At 33.9% G+C, this 17,638-nt stretch overlaps 2 protein-coding genes across 3 annotated transcripts; one reads left to right on the plus strand and one right to left on the minus strand.

The window, feature by feature from the left end:
• Positions 1 to 2,160: 2,160 nt before the first annotated feature.
• Positions 2,161 to 7,019, minus strand: LOC109004142 (nitrogen regulatory protein P-II homolog). The gene is made up of 8 exons (XM_018982589.2): positions 6,626 to 7,019; positions 6,455 to 6,500; positions 6,193 to 6,220; positions 4,544 to 4,631; positions 4,099 to 4,166; positions 3,869 to 3,938; positions 2,686 to 2,721; positions 2,161 to 2,579 (listed from the first exon to the last, which is right to left on the minus strand). The coding sequence occupies exons 1-8, from the start codon at positions 6,819 to 6,821 to the stop codon at positions 2,515 to 2,517; spliced, it is 597 nt and encodes a 198-aa protein (XP_018838134.1). The 5' UTR covers positions 6,822 to 7,019; the 3' UTR covers positions 2,161 to 2,514.
• A 2,141-nt stretch (positions 7,020 to 9,160) lies between these two features.
• On the plus strand, positions 9,161 to 11,787 carry LOC109004143. Of its 2 annotated transcripts, none has more exons than XM_018982590.2 (4): positions 9,161 to 9,431; positions 9,752 to 9,826; positions 10,743 to 10,900; positions 11,307 to 11,764. In XM_018982590.2, exons 1-4 carry the CDS (start codon positions 9,279 to 9,281, stop codon positions 11,341 to 11,343), a joined length of 423 nt encoding a protein of 140 aa, XP_018838135.1. In that variant the 5' UTR covers positions 9,161 to 9,278; the 3' UTR covers positions 11,344 to 11,764. The 2 variants fall into 2 exon arrangements, with proteins under 2 accessions (XP_018838135.1, XP_018838136.1); XM_018982591.2 differs by having other exon boundaries at positions 9,163 to 9,431; positions 11,493 to 11,787.
• The last annotated feature ends 5,851 nt before the right edge of the window (positions 11,788 to 17,638 follow it).

Consider the following 17,638-nt stretch of genomic DNA (forward strand, 5'->3'; position numbering starts at 1 on the left):
AGGAATCTCAACAAAGAATCTTATATTTACTTCACTTATATGTTCAAACATGCGGTTGTTGATCTAATTAACAAAGGAAAATTAGAATTGATAGAGGTATAGATCCATCTCTTGACACTAATTGAGTTGCATTTAGATAACCATTGATCATACATTTATTGAAATTTTTCTTGAAAGAGTCAAATAGTTGATTCTCACATGAGAATTAGATGGTTAGTTTTTATGATGTTTAGGCGTAAAGTACTGTAAACGCATAATTGTTGCTTCTATTGTTTTGGAATAAAAAGAAAATTAATGTTGCTGGTACTGTTTACATACGGCCTAAACAAACTATCTATTCAAAGATGCCAAATGTACCTAGTCGTTTTTATTAACAATCTATTGAATAAAATGAGGTTCTTTGAACATTGTTGACAATCTTAAAAAAGTGTCTTAAGAGATATAACGATCTGGTTATCTTAGATAATTAATTGTCGCCTAATGAGAGATTTTTCATACTACGAGGTGATGAACATGAGTTTATAAAAAGTAGCTAAAATTTCACGTCTTGTGAGATTGTGTATAAGGAAAACAGTTTCTATGAGCTCTTGTACAAAATCCACAGACAATTAATGAGATGAAAAATACTAAAGAATCTAGTTTTGCCTATACTATTTGGTATTTCCATTATGGTTTGCTTATGAGAATTAGAGGTTGAGAATTTGTTAGATGGTAAATATGGCTTACTTGATTAAGTGAGTTTGTGATGCGATTGCACAAGTCATTAAAAGTAATGACTAGACTATTGTGATTGTCTTTGGGGGCAAAGGCCCTAATCGCCCTACCCTTAATGAAAAATAAATTATGATTATCTCACATGCTTTTGTTGAGTACAAGAGATTCATATGAAACCTTGAAGTCACAAATTGAGTTTGTTGAATGACATTTGTGGTCACCTTGTAGATTAAAGTCGCAATAGGACTTTTTGGCTAAAAACTAAAGTTTATATTGTGAGTTTAACCCTAAGTGAAATTCACGATGAATCGTTGACTTCATTGTTGTGCAAAAAAAATTTTATATATAAATGTAGAGTGTCTTAGTAGAAGCATGTTTTAGAAAGTTACTACACATGTGAAAATGCATTGAGAGAAATGGTCATTAAAATCACTTGAGAATTGTGGTTTAATTATTTGTAGTTGACCATATGATTTCTACAGTGCTTTGTAAAACGAATGCCTTTCTATTCCTCCTCCTCCCCTATTGGTTCGAGTGTGTCTTGGGTTTGATGCAGAAAGTAGCAAAGTCATGCGAAAGAAAGAAATTGGGAAATTTCATTTTGTAGACAGTTAATTGGTCCATTTCTGTGTTTTTGCTACTTGTAGTTCAAGTTTCTTCCTATACATATGTGTTCGAACACACAAATATCTTGAAGTTTCCGGTATATTTTCTAATCTATGTTCATAAATCATTGTTTTTTTCTTTTTGCTTTATGAAAAAAAAAATTTTCTTTTTTCTTTTTTTTTTTTTTGCTTGGAAGCTAGAAGTTCTTCTAGCTAGCAAATAAGAAAAAAAGAAATTGAATTTGTGTCTGAAGCAGAAATACTTTCAGCTTTGTGGCTTCTGTCGATTGATAGCAAAGGCCTTGAGAGGAAGCATTTTCCTCGGCCATCCCTCTCTGCTGGTTTGTTTAAGCTTCTGGAGGTGACACGTACGAGGATTGCCATTGTTTGACTTCAGTTCCTTCTAATTCCTTTCTTTCATGCCTGCCCCGATTCATTATCATTTGACAAAAGCAGCAGCTTACTGTTTTAAGGATTTTTTGGTTGTTCATTTGATGGCTAAAGAGTGTTTCAGTTTCTGAAGAACAATTCCTTCAGCCATTAAATTTAGATCCCTTCAGAGTGCTTCAGTTTGATGCCATCCAGCTCAATTCAGCATGTAAAAATCTGTGGAAGCATCTTATGTACTGCAGAGTAAAACCCAAATGTGTTGAACATTAGTGATGACTTGTGTGATTTTCAATGGTGTTTTTTTAGGTAAAAATGTAATAGACATGTGTTTTTTTCAATGGTGTTGTATTAAATATTTAGAATATATTTGCTGCACTCCAGAAATATTGCTCTGCACTTGTATTAATGTATGCTCTTAATTAAGAATAATAAAAAAAATTGAAAAACGATATTATTAAATTTATAATATTTTATTATTATTTTGACTAATAGATGGATAATCTAATGCGAGAATAAGTTTTGAGTAGAATAGCTAAATGTAAAATAATGTCGTATTATGCAAATTTTATATTTGCATTTACATAATCCAATGCTAATACTCTTAAAGAGAGAAGCAGCAAGACTGGTCTTTCCTTTTATTTCCATTCTTCGCAAGAGAACTTTGGGAAAACTAAGTAGCACGAGCTTCTAAGCTCTAAAGGAGGAGCAGGGAACTGAGCTGGGGATGTCTAGAGCAGGTTGCAGAAAAGAAAAGGAAAATGCTTTAGATGCTAATCTCGACTGCTCAATTCAACCCTTCAACAGGTCATGCAGTAGCAGACATGTCAGCTCGCCCTCCTGTCATCCTCTCTGCCTTCTCCCCACGCTCCCCTGGAAATCAAACATCGAAGATTAGTTGGGTACATTTTGAGGCGGTAATTCGGACAAGGGAATGAAATATCACAATTGTGATCAGTCAAAAGTGCAATTGAGTTACCGGTGCGAACTCTTATCACGTCTGACACAGGCACCACTGCGCAATCAATGAAAACAGATTCCAAGTCTTTTATTAGAATAACTGAAGCCATCAAGATAAACAAATAACTCAATTATAATGGAAAACCCAATTACAAGTATATGGGTCTCTCTGTAATACTGGCCAGCCTGAAACAACTTGGCTCACCTACCACCCCAGACTTCAAATACTAGTCACTTCGGTCGGACTTTGACCAAGTAATTTGATGCAAAATGTTTCACATGTTGAGATGGTACTAATGCAGCTATACAATCTGATAAGTAGGAATGTTAAAGTTGGAACTATCTTTCAATAAATGCATGATCAAACCACTTCTATTCTTTTTTTGCCAGGCAATTTTTGTAGGGGCATAGAGCCCCGGCTGTGGGTTGCATCCCATATAAGAAACCCTTACCTTAAAGGACAGAGGGTTTTATAAACACCCCCCCCCCCCCCCAAAAAAAAAAAAGCACCTATCACTGTTTGTTTTAAAACTATTCCAAGTTTTCCCTCATTCAGAGGAAAAAAGAACTGTTTCCCGGAGTATCATATTAAAGTAGATTATGCAACTACCAGGAGTATGTTCTCAATAGTACTCTTCCCATATTCACTCCTACTTTCTCTGTAGCTAGTGTAAGCAGCATCGTTTCAGATTTCTGAACAAAGATGTTTTCCAAAGAACTGCATAAATTTCATCAAGCAATAGGGCAAGGAAAATGAGAACAATTGAGCTTTTAGTTGTGTTTGTCGGTCTGATGTTCTTTCCCCAAATGACCTTACCTGGGCTTCAGATTCAGTAAAAATGAAAGGTGTCTCTAAGAAATGCAACTGCCAACTTTCATTCATTTCAAAATTAGTGCCCGAAATATAACAAACTCTTGGAAGCTGCAAACATGATCTAGCATAATGCATTTGGTTATTACTAAAACCAAAGAGAAGGCAATGGATAACTTCATGAAAACATAGTTAAAAAAAAACAACAGGTGTAGAAACAAGCAAATCCCTCAGATAACTTTACAAAAATAGCCTACCAAGAAAGAAAAAATAAAAATAAAGCTGCTAATAGAACAAAAGTTCTATAACCAGTACATTAGCTTTAAGGTTAAAAAAAAAAGGAAATTAAAGGCGTCCAAGTGTACTCATCAAAACTAACAAAGAAACTTACCAAAAATTTTGCCATCACCAATCTCACCAGTCCTTGCCTCCTTAATTATACTTTCTATTACTGCCTCAACCTAAGAGAGGACGGCATGCAGGTATCAATTAGTAACAGTATAGTGACAAAATATACCACAATTTTTTTCCTTAGCAGAAATGTGATGAATAGTCAACTTATTTGCTAGGGAAATAAAGGTTTAGTTTCTAGTCCATACAACAAAGTTAGACTCTTAATACCTGATCTTTGCTCACTACAATTTCCATTTTAACTTTAGCAACAAAATTGTCTTCAGAAAATTCAGACCCTACAGAATACAGATTAATAAACAAAACATTTTAAAAAAGACCTTAGTGATGATATAAGAAAGAGCAGTTATAAAAGTAAGTGAGACCAAACAAAAGAATTCTTTGTTTAGTACCAAAACAGATGAACAAGCAAACCAAACAACCAACAAAAGTGAGATTCAAAGTGAATGAAAAATGCGAGTATAATTCACCAGTTAATGAAACACTTGATCATTTCAGATCTAACAGTTTGGATTCATGCAGTGTGAATACAGGAGAGGGTGCAAAATTGAGAAAATGAATTATCTTCATTAGAGATAAGTCAAAATCCACCAATCAAATCAGTAAATCTCCAACCATAATCAGTCAAGTTAACACCTATAAAAGATAGACTTACCACCCTGCCTTTCTGGTGAACCACCTTGAGCACCAAAGCCCCGAACATCAGATACTGTAACACCGCGAATGCCCTCTTTCAGCAGAGCCTTTATTTTTCAGAAAAGAAACACAAGTTACTTCCACATCAACCAATTAAGTAGATTAGTCAAAATCATGGTCGGAAGAAAGTCAATAATTAAAGAAGAAATGTGAAGCCAAATATTGCCTAATACTATGTTGTACAAGGATAAAGGTGTGTTGTTATTTGACTTTAGCACTGTGTCTATACAAAAGTTTGAACAAGTTCAAAAATCTATGAAAAAAGCATATGGCCAAATGGTGACCAAAGGCATCGTTATATAGCCGTAGGGCTAAGTTATGGTCTTGTAGATAAATATAACATGTATATAAACATATGGTGGAAAGTCACTAATAGTTTCCTTTACTACTATTATAATAATTACCATGTGCGGATGTTATGGTTGACTACCAAATAATTCTTGTCTAGTAGTAACCGCCCTGCCGTTTAACCTCTTTCACAGATAGAGGTTACGTGTTACAATTTCAGGACAAGTTTCTGGAGTGTCATGCGCGGTTACCGGTCTGAAACTTTCAAGGAACTTCTAGAAATGACCAACTAATTCTGTTACAAGAAAGAAATCATTTATGTGTGGTAAATGGGATCAGATAGAGCTTGTCGTGACGGATATCGGCATGCTACTTTGTTCAGTTGACCCAGATCATTTGGCAAGATCCAGATTTCTGCTCGGAAAAGTATTACACAGTTCCCATAAACAGTTAAGAAATCCAAGGAAAGTAATCTGTGGCCCAAAAGCTTAAATGATTTTGTCGCTTCATCATTTTTGGAAGGCCAGGTGGTGGTAATTACTTAAGTGAACTGACCCAATTTGCATGGCATATGTAAGAGCCACCTAGCTGCTACAGATTGCAATGCCAAATAATGGCACCCCCCCCCCCCCAAAGAGAACAGCATAAATTGACCTAACTAGGATCTTGCCCCGAGTCTGTCACCAGAGGAAGGACATAACTTAATCTAGAGCTTCATATGGGACTTAGGTAACAGCCTATATTTGGTTCTTTTGACAGGCTGGTACATGACCTCAAAATTCAGAGCGCCAAGAAAATGAGGGCTCTGCTTGATATGAAACATGTCTTGATTAACAAAGTTATCTAAATGTTATTTTATCTGATTTGGCATCCCTCATCTTATCATCTCAAACTGAAAACCTCAACTTTGCAGCACTCCATTCACCACTTATCACATAGCGCCATGTGACAGTACCATTCTGTGTCCTGTGGAACCTCCCATCACCATCTACATGTAATTTGTGTAGCTTGCGAACTACTTTTCCAAAGTATCTTTACCACGAAGTACCACCGACCTTCACTGCATGAGATTTTGGAGCCTTTAAAGGTTATAACGCATGGAAAATGCATCTATGAAAACATTCAGGGATCTCGACTGATTTGATCATGACAGGAATGCATGTACGAAATTGAAGGCATATTGAGAAAAGAGTGCTTGAAATTACTAGTAATCAGTTAAACATATCTCAGCTATGAATTGCTCGAATACTTTAATTGCATCATTTTATAAATTTTCCAACAGAAAACCAAAAAGGCAACTTAAAGTCCATTGACGCTTACCGAAGAGACCAACGGGACTCGCCAGGACCTATTTCGTCCCAAATTCAGCAGCAAGACAAACAAAAAAACGAAAAAAAATTTAGACATGGCCAACTCAATAAGATCATTCGACGACAAAAATCAAATATCATAACCACTAATTCAGAAAAATAGCCATAAATGCACGCGCGCTTCACAAGCCACAAACGCCCCCAAAAAGGAACATAATCGATCACATGCACGAAACGGAAAACAAATCGGGTTTTCGAGAAACAGAAAGCACCTCACAATAGCTTCCACTTTGTAAAACTTCGAGTCCGGGACATAATCTAAAAGCAAAGCAAAAAAGTAAGTATCAATACTTTGACAACCAAGAAATGATCTGGCAATATTGATCCGAAACCCATGAATATATTATATCATAGTATTGCAAGATTGTGCGTTCAAGACAAACCAGGAGAGCTCTGGGCTCTGATTATGGGCATAATTGAGACATTCCTCGAGAGTTTCAGAGTCGCATTGAGCTGAGGAGGAAGGCGGGAGTCTCCGAACTTGGGGCGCACGAGCGAGGAGGAAAAGTCCATGAGCGGGAGTTCCTTGAGGTGGGAATGGAGGAGACCAATCGCGCCCGGTTTTGCCATCGTAGCCATGGCTGACTTCTGACTGGCTGTTGCTGGAGCAGAGAGTGGAAGGCACTGTCCTTATTGTCTCGCAGTTAACTCTGTAGGCCCCTTCGGAGGAAATTAAAGAGTTAAAAAATGCTTTGGGTTCGAACCAAGGCATGGACGACGCTTGGAAGTTGACGGTATTTGTCTGTCATTGGTGTTCTAACTTCTACGCGGATTCGAATTTTTCCTTGAATGGTCGAGGAAACCAATTCTACACGCTGGATTCGCATTCCACTTTTATCTTATTATTATGCTGAGTTCGTATTATTGATCAATCTGTCGTATTTTATTTTATTTTTATATTGAGGTCACATTATCTACCAATCTTCGTATACTTACTATTTGAATAAATATTTATTTAAAACATATTATATCAAATGTTGTAATATTTCTTATTATTTATGTAATTTTCTTAAAAAGTATTAAATATTGGTCCATCTTTCCTCACGTTATATTCTAAAATTCGGATAACTATTTTTTTTTTTAAATATTTGATATATTTATCACTACTTTTTAATTCTAACGTTAATTTGGCCCATAGCATTATTAAGGGTATATTTGGAATTGTGTTAGGAGTCTTAAAAAATATTTAAATAGTCTTAAAAACTCTTTAATGAAAAAATTAAGTTATTTTGATATTACCTATTAAAATATTTTTTAATCTCAAATAAATTAAAAAGTATATTTGAGAAAAATCATCATTTTTATACTTTTTCTCAAATGTGTTTTTTTTTTTTAAATACGAAACTTGATTCAAATTTTTAAAAAATTGTCAATAGATAAAAATATCCATACAACTTTAAAATCGTCTTTTCTGTATCATAAAACATTTTTTTAATTTATTTTCAAACAAATTTAACATGTTTAAATGTGATTTAAATATTGTTATAACTTTTTAATAATAGATTTTATTACTTAAGCTATAAACTATAAGTCTTAAAGTTATAAATTATATTTCATATCGCAATTTCAAACATGCACTAAGTAAAATGTTGGATTTTAAATCTTTAAATCCTAAATTTAAGGAGATAAAAGAAAAAGAAAAAATAGAAAAGATACTTTGCATCCTCGAATTAGTAAGAATTTTGCATTTTGCATCACAAATTAACACGTTGCACTATCGATCTATAAAAAATTAACACTTTGCATTTTTAATTTTATTTTTTAAGAATACTTTGCATCTTTAATTAAATTTGATGGTCGAGATTATCCTGCGTCACTTACTTTTATTTTATCTAAATGGTTACAATTCAACTGTAAAGTCTCGAGTTTTTCTTTTTATAATAAGTTATTCTACTTGTAATCTAGTAGATAGAATTCAACATTTACATTATTAATGTGGCAAAATCTAAATTACAATATTCAAGTTTTAAATTTTTTATGCAAATCAAATCATATTACCTTGGTGATGTAGAAGATGTATCCTCCACATCGATTTATAATTAATTTTTTCTATAATTGGAGAATACAATATGTTAATTTAAAACAATTTGAGGTGCCTAATACGCATATTTGAAGATGCAAAATGTAGGGCTGTAACAAAAAAGAAGACGAGCAAAATCAGTGAATTAGTCCGGTTCTAAATCGGTTTAGTTCAATACCGGTTCCTATTTAGTAAAATCGGTCCAGTTTTTTTATTTTATTTTTAAATAATAGTTCAAATTGAATCGGACCGGTACATATATATATATATTATTTTTAAATTTTTATATACTTTTTATATTATATTATATATATTATATGATAAATTACCAATTAATATAACATAAAATTTTATTATTCATATTTATTAATATAATATTTTTTTATAAAAAAAATTAATATATCATTTGATTTAATATAAAATTAATCTTATAAATCTTAATATAATATTTGAATATGATATAACATAAATTAAACTTACAATTTTTAATATAATATTTGAATTTTGATATAACATATATACATTTTAATCTTATAACTTAAAATTAATATAACATAAAATGAAGGATATGAATTAATCACTTGTTAAAATTTTATTGGAGTATGATTTTGTCTATCCATAAAATTGGAAAAATAATACTAAATTAAAAAAATTAAAAATTTTGATTTTAATGATGAATTAGTTTGATATAAATTCTTAAATTTTTAAAATCGATATATATGATTCTTTAAAAAGTGTCTAGAACCCCCCATCCGAATTTACACCGAACAAAATGTAATTTTTATCAAAAGAATATAATATAAAAATTACACAAAAGACAGAAAAGAAATAAAAAGGAAAATACTAGATTGGACACGTGTGATGGACCCAGAGCATAGTTTATGGTGAACAGTGTTTCTCTCTATGATTAAGCGCTGGGAGTTGAAGACAACAGAACCTATACTGGGGTGTGAGCCTGACAATTTCTCTCTCTGGCCTTCCGAAACCCAATCGGCAATCGATAAACACGGTAAAACATGGCCTCGAAGGATGGAGTGAGTGGAGCGGAAGAGTTTGTGTACAGGATTAGCACCATTAAGGAATGGGAAGAGTTGCAGAAAACTGGATCTCTCTACGGCGGAGAACTTGACAAGTCTTCTGGTTTCATCCATCTCAGCAAACGCCATCAGGTTCTCAATTTTGATGCCAGATTTTCTCTTTGAGACGTCGCCTTTTCTCAAACTATACTTTTCCTATTGAAGTGTTGAATAAAAGTAGATGATAAACATTTCATGAAATGAGTTTGAATTTTACTTTTGTTAATAATCTTCCCATTTAAACCAAAACGCTTATTTTGTATCAGAGGAAAATATATACTCTTTTCCTAGGAAAAGGGCTTCACGCTGTCTATATATCTGTACTCTAGTCTTACGGTTTGGCTATGAAGGGTCAGAGGAAATGAAAGAAAATTCTTTAATTAGTCCGTGGCTGGTTTATTTGTAATGTGCAGGTACAGTCAACATTGCAGAATTTTTTCTTGAACACTAAGGAGGAGTTGTACTTGCTTCAAATTGATGCTAAGATGGTACGTGCATAAACTTCAGTGTATACAGATGGAAATGAACCATAGAGGCAACATAGAGTCCATGTTTTCTTTGAGTGATGCATAATCTGTGTGCTCATGTTATGTGGATGTCAAGCTATCGGAAGTGTAGAAAGTAAAGAAACTATTATTAACCAGTTTGGCTATAGAAATGTGAGACTGTAATCACACACATCAGATCAGATTGTAGTCACAAGATGGATAGTAAAAAATAGCATCATTGGATCCAAACTCCTTTTTCGATTTAAGATGATGTCTCAAGACTTAGACACCCTCTGGGTATACCTCTCCCCAACACCCAATCATGAGAGATAGTGACAAACTAAATGTTTTTCCCATAGGCCCAATGAGAGTTTTGATTTAATCTGTTGGGCTAGTTGGTTTGTTTTTCATTTAGCCTCCACATTGTTGAATGCGGATAATTTAAATAGTTAGACTGTTTTGAGTGTGCTTTGAAGGCACCAGCTGGAAGGGATTGGGTCTAGGTACCTTTCTCAATAAATTCTCAATTTCAAATTTTGATCAACCATGTGTTATCAGTTTATGGAATCTCTAAGTAATCTGAGCTGTGGTCATGATATTGTATGCTTGAAGTGGAACATGTAATTAGGATATTGGAGGACATTTTTATGTCCCTGGAAATATGTATCCTACCTGTAGTAGACCTTAAAAAGAGGAAGACATAATATGGAATTTGAAGAATGGGATAATGATCAAGAACTGGAACTCAACTACTCTATGGTGGAGACCATAAATGTTCCGTGGAAGCTAATTTTACCCTTTGTTGGGATTGATTTGGATCCTGTAATTGGTTAGATTTTTTCTTTCTTTCTTCCGAAAGCCTAATCCCAATGTCTGACGATCTCTGGTCGCCTTTTTTATGTGCACATTGTTGTAGCTTGGTGATGGATTGGTACATGAAGTTGTGGATGGTTCCAATAGCTTCCCTCATTTTTATGGCCCATCCCGAAGTTTCAGTCCTCTCCCCTCACATGCGGTCATGAAAGCAGAGAAGCTGTCTCTATCAGGTGGCCAGTTCAGATGTAGTTTGCTGGAGTAAGCAGTTCTGCTAACTTCCTATCATCATTTATTTATGTTTTGTGCTGAGTATAGAGGCTTTGAGTCCAGGGATTCATGTTAAAACTGTTGTGTATTTCTGTGACTGGTTACTGAATGTAATAGTTGGTGAGACTTCAAGTAGCAGTTGAACTCGAAGTTCCAGTATTGTGCCGCACTATTATTTAACAAGGATAAATTAATATGCATTAAATTTCTTCCCTATTTCTTTCCATGTTCTTATCATGATTTGAATCTCTCTCTTTCAGTTTTCTTCTTTTAATGGTTTTTGCTTTAATTACTCTATCTTTACTTGGATTTAAGAAATTGGACCGTTTAGAAACTCAAAGAATTGTCATTTATTTACCTAGATGGCTGCGTTTTCACTCTCTGCAACAATATGTAGGTTCAATCTTCTGCATAAAGCAAGTGCCTTGGAATGATTTTGAAGTAACCGAGTTGTATCTGCTTCTCTCAGTTAGTGATGAGAGTGTTATTATTTGAAACAATTATCGATAACATGATTTTGGATAATCAATCTTCTCACTCATTGGTCTTGTACTGTTCTTGCTTTGTTTTAATTTGTCACCAGGAGATAGCGGTTTGAATATGTGAAACACAGACATAAATGTGGACACAAGTTCCCTGGCCCCTGGCATTATTGTTATTGGATATGTGAAATCGTGTTGACTGCTGAGTGCTGAGAACAATACATACACACAATTTGTGAAAGTTGCTTTGCTAGTCCTTTCAATGAAATTTTACTCGAGAAGATTCCAAATTTCACTTTTCTTTTTAAGTTAGCTTCTGTTGATGAGCCTATACTGTCAGGCAAGTGTGTATGGCCACCCGATATCTAATTCATCTTGTGGCGTGAAGCCTCCTAGGGAAAGCTTTCGTCTTTTGTTTTTGGGTGGCTCTACAGCCACCGCTGGTGCTCTCGCTAGTGTAATTGGTGTGTTTTTTCACATGTATTTTTTTAATATTTTTAAATATTTTTTTAAAAAAATTCATAACATCATTAAAAATTACTTACTTAATTACTAAATAAAAAATAAATAAATTCCAGCAGAAAGAGTAGCATTTTCCGTTGTTTATCTGGCTTGCAAACAGTGGAAATCTGAGGCCAAATCAACTTAAGCTAGGCTGAGGGGCATGAAAAAACGAGAGAGGAGGGGAATAGAGTGACAGTAGAGTAATATTACATACAGTCGTGAAATATGCAAACGTAGTACAATCGTTTTGAAAAAGAATGAAGTTTATTATTAAAAAATTAATTTCTTTTTATATAAATTATATATTTATTCATTTTTTTAAAGCAACTGCATGACGCTTGCACACTCACGACTGCAAGTATCATTTCTCGTGATAGTATCGCCATAAACTCTTACCTTTTATCCTCCCGGCAATTATTGTCAAATATCATGTCATAAAACTTAATTGTTAAAAGGATATTCGATAATATATGCTCTATAATATTGAATCTGATAAAATTATATAAAATAAAAGAGGCGATTGTATGGCTATTGGTATAATTATGTTGTAGGTTAACCATCTCAATACTCAAATAGATTTATTGGTCCATTGTTAGCTGAGGCTTTCGGTGCTCTTAAAACAGTACAATTTGATCTGGAGCTTGGTCTAACACAAGTAATCATTGAAGGGGACTCCCTTCAAGTCATCAACCATCTTAGAAGGGACAAAGAAGATTGTAGCAATACAAGCATGTTTGTTAGTGAAGCAAAACAGTTCTTAGAAAATTTTGCTAAGTGGAAGGTTTCTCATATAAGGAAAAATGACAACTCTATAGCTCACTTGTTAGCAAAAGATGCTTTATCCAATTATGATCATATTGTAACTTTGGAGGATCTTCCTCCTTGTATCCCTTTGGGTTTATTAAATGGAAATGAGGTATTTCATCCAAAAAAAAAAAAAATAGATTTATTGGACATCATGAAAAGTATAGATATTTGTGTCAGGTAGTATAAATCAAAATTTTAAATACCGTTTCGGTGACTATTTCAATTAAGGCATTGGAAAGAAATATTTCAATATCGATACAGTTTCTAGATAGTCTATATAATAAATAAATTATATGTGTATAAGTTATGTCAACCAGGTCACATATAAATTATGTCAAAGGTCTGTGACCTGGTTGACATAACTCTCAATCTCCAAAAGAGAGGTTTGGAGATCGAAACCCCCTCCCCCACTCTAAAAAAATTAAAAAAAATGTATAAATTATATTTTAAAATAACATTAATACAAGTATTAAAAAATTAAAACACATATTTATAAAACTCAATAATATTTACAAGTTCTCGATCCAACTATTTAAAAAAATAATTACTCATTTTCATCACGAAAATGGGAGTAGGAATTTGATTTTCAGTTCTCAAGAAAAAGGAACTAAAAAAAGTTAAGAAAATAATCTTCAGATATAAGAATTAAAGTGAAAATTATGAAAAAATCTGAATTTTACATTAATTACAAAAAAATTAATTTCGACCGGTACACCGAAAATAAATCGGTATTGATCGAAACACACTGGTACGACCTGTATTTGACTCGATACGAAATATATACATTTCTTGTATTAGTCACTACTCCAATATGATAAATATCAAATGTAATAGTCGGTACAATACGAAATTTAAAACACTAATTAAACTCATTAGAAGTATTGAGTGCGTGAGATATTTGATAGAATTTTATTCTTACAATTATAACTTGAGGCGATGTGAATCTCGGTCAATCCTTTCCTTTTGAGATAAAACACATGAACATTTGGATGATACGAGAATCCTCAAAACTTTAAAAATACTTTATAATTTTAAATTTTAAATTTGTTCACTAATCATTATAACTTTTAAGAACTTAAAAACAAAACATAAAAAGTAAAATAACTTTTACAAACTTTAAAATAAAAATAATATTAAAAAATTATTATAATATTTTTATTCTAACTTTTTATCTTTTATTTTTTAAAATCTAATAAAATATTTTTAACTCAAATTATTTTATTATTATTTACAAAATTTTGAGACATTCCAAGTGTACAGACTCCAAACACGCCCGCATCCAAATAATCAACAGCCAAACCAAACTACGTCAATCTGTGAAGCATCCTAGTTTTGAAACTGTAGCACTGTCCGCGTCTTCAAATTTGTAAACATACCCATCTTTAGTGATATTTCTATCTACTAGTAAGCTTCCACGTAACGCCCGGTTGGAGGAATAAAAAAGCCTTACTATAATATAAAATCCCTTCGCTGAATTAGCTGAAGCCAACAACAAGAGCAATTCATCCAAAAAAAATGCCAAAATTAAGTGGAATCTTCAAAATGGAATAATACATTATCATCCCATAATAACATGCATGAAAACTCGGGGAAGATTCATACTTCTCCAGTGTAACATGAACATCAGCTCATTGGGAAGAATGCATTATCATCTCATAGCTTATTGAAGCTCTGCTCCAGTGTAAAGTTTTGTTCTTGCTGGGAGTTTGCCTTTCATAGAGAAGCTTCTTCTCCTCCAATGTTTCTCAGTTCTGGTATGATAAACAGGAGGTATCTGGCATCTGCCTTTTGTGGGCTCCCCTCCTCGTGCAGTAGAAGACCCGTCAACTGTTAAGGGGGAAGAAGGGCCGTGTACACATCAATTCAATAGAATTCCCTCAGTTTCCAGTAATTAAGGGGGAAGAACATACTTCTACATTCAAATTAAAACTCAATACTAAGAGAAGGATCACGTACACACCAATTCAGAAACTATATAAAACAACGATCTGTTTACCAATTTACCTCTGGCTGTAGTAACTGGAAGAGATTGCAATAAGCTTCTATACATGGAATCTGTTGCCCCAAATCCTAACAAGAGTTAAAGAAGAGATTTAACGAATGGATAAATTTGATCATCTACCATCAATTTGGTACTGAGCAAAAATAATTGTCTTGGATGTTCCTGATAACAGAGACGTGTGAGCCGGCAATCAAAGAGATGAAGCAGCATCGATTACAAAATGCAGCAAAAAGCCGATATTGAGAAACCTACATATCAGTTAGGGGAAGCTCAGCCATGTAGGTCACTAATCCAGTCAACCAAAAATGAGGCAAGAAAACACTGGAAGACGACTATCCCAACACCCCCAACAAAACTGAATGTCATACTGAAACAAAACAATGACGGGGAAAGAACTATACTCGCAGCGTACTGGCAACGAGAATGAACAAAAGACTCCCAAATGCCAAACATATGTGCGAATGAAATCCCCAACTTCAATACTCGATACCACGAACAAAACAATATCCTCTCCACCAAACACAATAAATGACGACGATGAACTGAAAACCACAAACTTGTTTTCTCCCAACTTTCTCTCTGTGCTTTGCCTTCCAAAATCCAAGCTATACACCTCCCATCAATTGACCAACGCGTCATCTCATCCGTGATTCTCAAATATAACCCGACAATATCAGGCCACCGCAGTTGAGTGAGAGAGACTTGGAAAAGCTGCTGATCTCTCTGGGAATTGACCCTAGTAGAGCATTGAAGGATAAATCAAGAAGCATCATAAGAGAACCGATGGGTGAGTTCACTGGTAAGGTTTCCTGACAAGTGGTTTTGAGACAAGAAAAGATACCTCAGTTGAGAGAGATTACCAAGTGTAAAGGGAATCGACCCACTAAGCAAGTTATTATCTATAACAACTCATGTAAAATAAAAAATCATTAATTCTTATTCTAATTCAGTTGTTTTAAGATAGATACAGGAATCATATGTGAACTTTACTAACACATGTGAACTTTACAATGTGTTAGTAAAGCTTCAAACATGTTGTTTTAAGATTGATGCAAGAATCATATGTTAACTTTACTAACACGTGAACTTTACAATGTATTAGTAAAGCTCCAAACATGTTGTTTTAAGATTGATGCAGGAATTAGGGGTGTGCATCCAGACAGGTTTTTTTTTTTGGTCCGGTCCGAAACCCGGAAACCCGGGTGCATCCAGGCAGTTATCCACCTGGATTACACCTGGGCGGTTAATAATATTATGGATCCGGTTATGTGACCCGGTTATCTGTAACCGGATCCTTTAAAATGAAAAAATCCGCCCCTTTCCGAGTTCATCGTCTTCTCGCATCGATTAGGGTTTGCATCCGCCTTCTCGAATCCGCTTTCTCGTCTCGACGTCTTCTCGAATCTGCCTTCTCATCTTGATGTCTTCTTGAATCTGCATTCTCTCTCGGTCTCGAAGTCCCTTCTGGCCTTATTTCTCAAGGCTCTGTTCTCTCTCAAGTCTTTCGACCTCACCAAAACACGGAAACAGAAACTTCAAAGTGCTTTGCGCATCTGGGTGAGACACGCGGAGGCTACCATCAATATTTTCTCTCTCTCTCTAAGCTCTTAAGGTATTTTCCTTTTCTCTGTTTTTCACATGAGATTTAGTTTTAATTACTATTTTATGTAATACTCTGTTTGTTTGGTTTATATTATTTTTCCTTTACTCTGTTTTTTACATAGAATTTAGTTTTCTTGCCATTACAGTGGGTTTATGGCATTATGCCAGACAACGCATGCATGAGATCAGTGTCATATCATGAGCCACACAGTCTATTGCCTTGCACATTAATATTCTTACATAATCTCTTTATTTTATTGTTGGACATTCTCTATAGATTGGAGTTCAGATCATCTAGCTAGAGTACTACTGGAGGTTCTTCTCTTGTGATGGCTATATATATATGGAGTGATGAACAGTTAGCATTTAATCCTTTATAGAAAGAGGTGTTTAACTCATAATCACTACCACGTACAACTATACGATGTGAAATAGTATTTTTCAATATCATGATCAAGATCATAACAGATCATTATTGTCTCAAATGATCTTAAAAATAGGTGTTTAATTGAAATTACCACTCCTAAAAAATATATAGGATTAACAGCTAATTATCTAGCCATTTAGTAAAAGAATGAATATTTTTTTAAAAAGAAAATACACCTATTATAGGTACCTATTATTATCAAGAACAAGTTGAGAACAATTGGTAAAGCCATACGTTCCCAAGGAGCTTTTATGAGTTGATATTCTTACTTGAAGAATTAGCATATTCTTACTTAGTTCTTTGTATTAATATTTGTGTGTTTTGGTTTGTTGCAGTTATTGCTAACACACTTGGTAAATATGTGCCATATGTAATTTAACCAGATCATCATGAGCTTTTTTGGAAAAGTGAAAATCAGGGTTTCATTTATTTGAGGCGTGAGTTCTTAGGTTAGACAGTATATAAAAAACTTAGAAAAGTAGTAAATGAGAATGAGTAATGATACACCCACAACATTTTGTACAACACATTGTACAACAATGTGTTAAATGAGGGGTATTTTTGTAAAATCATCTTATAAAAATAAGATGATTTTACAAAAATACCCCTCATTTAACACATTGTTGTACAATGTGTTGTAGGTAAATCATTTTCCAAAAATGAGAATATGGCATGAGTTAGTGATTAGTTTGGGTGATTTTGTGTGGTCTGTGCACGTTGCCAATTGCCATTGTACTTTAGATTGCGAATCTTTGATGATCCCTTGTTCATGTTTCAAACTGCTTTGAAGTTGGCTTATCTGGTCTTCTAGTCGAGCTATCTCATCCTCAACCATTGCTAACTCTGCTAAGAGCTCTTTCATCTACATAGTAAACATGATAGACAATTATTATTAGCACACCTTA

This window comes from Juglans regia, chromosome 11 (assembly GCF_001411555.2).
Source record: "Juglans regia cultivar Chandler chromosome 11, Walnut 2.0, whole genome shotgun sequence".
In the NCBI taxonomy this organism is placed as follows: Eukaryota; Viridiplantae; Streptophyta; class Magnoliopsida; order Fagales; family Juglandaceae; genus Juglans; species Juglans regia.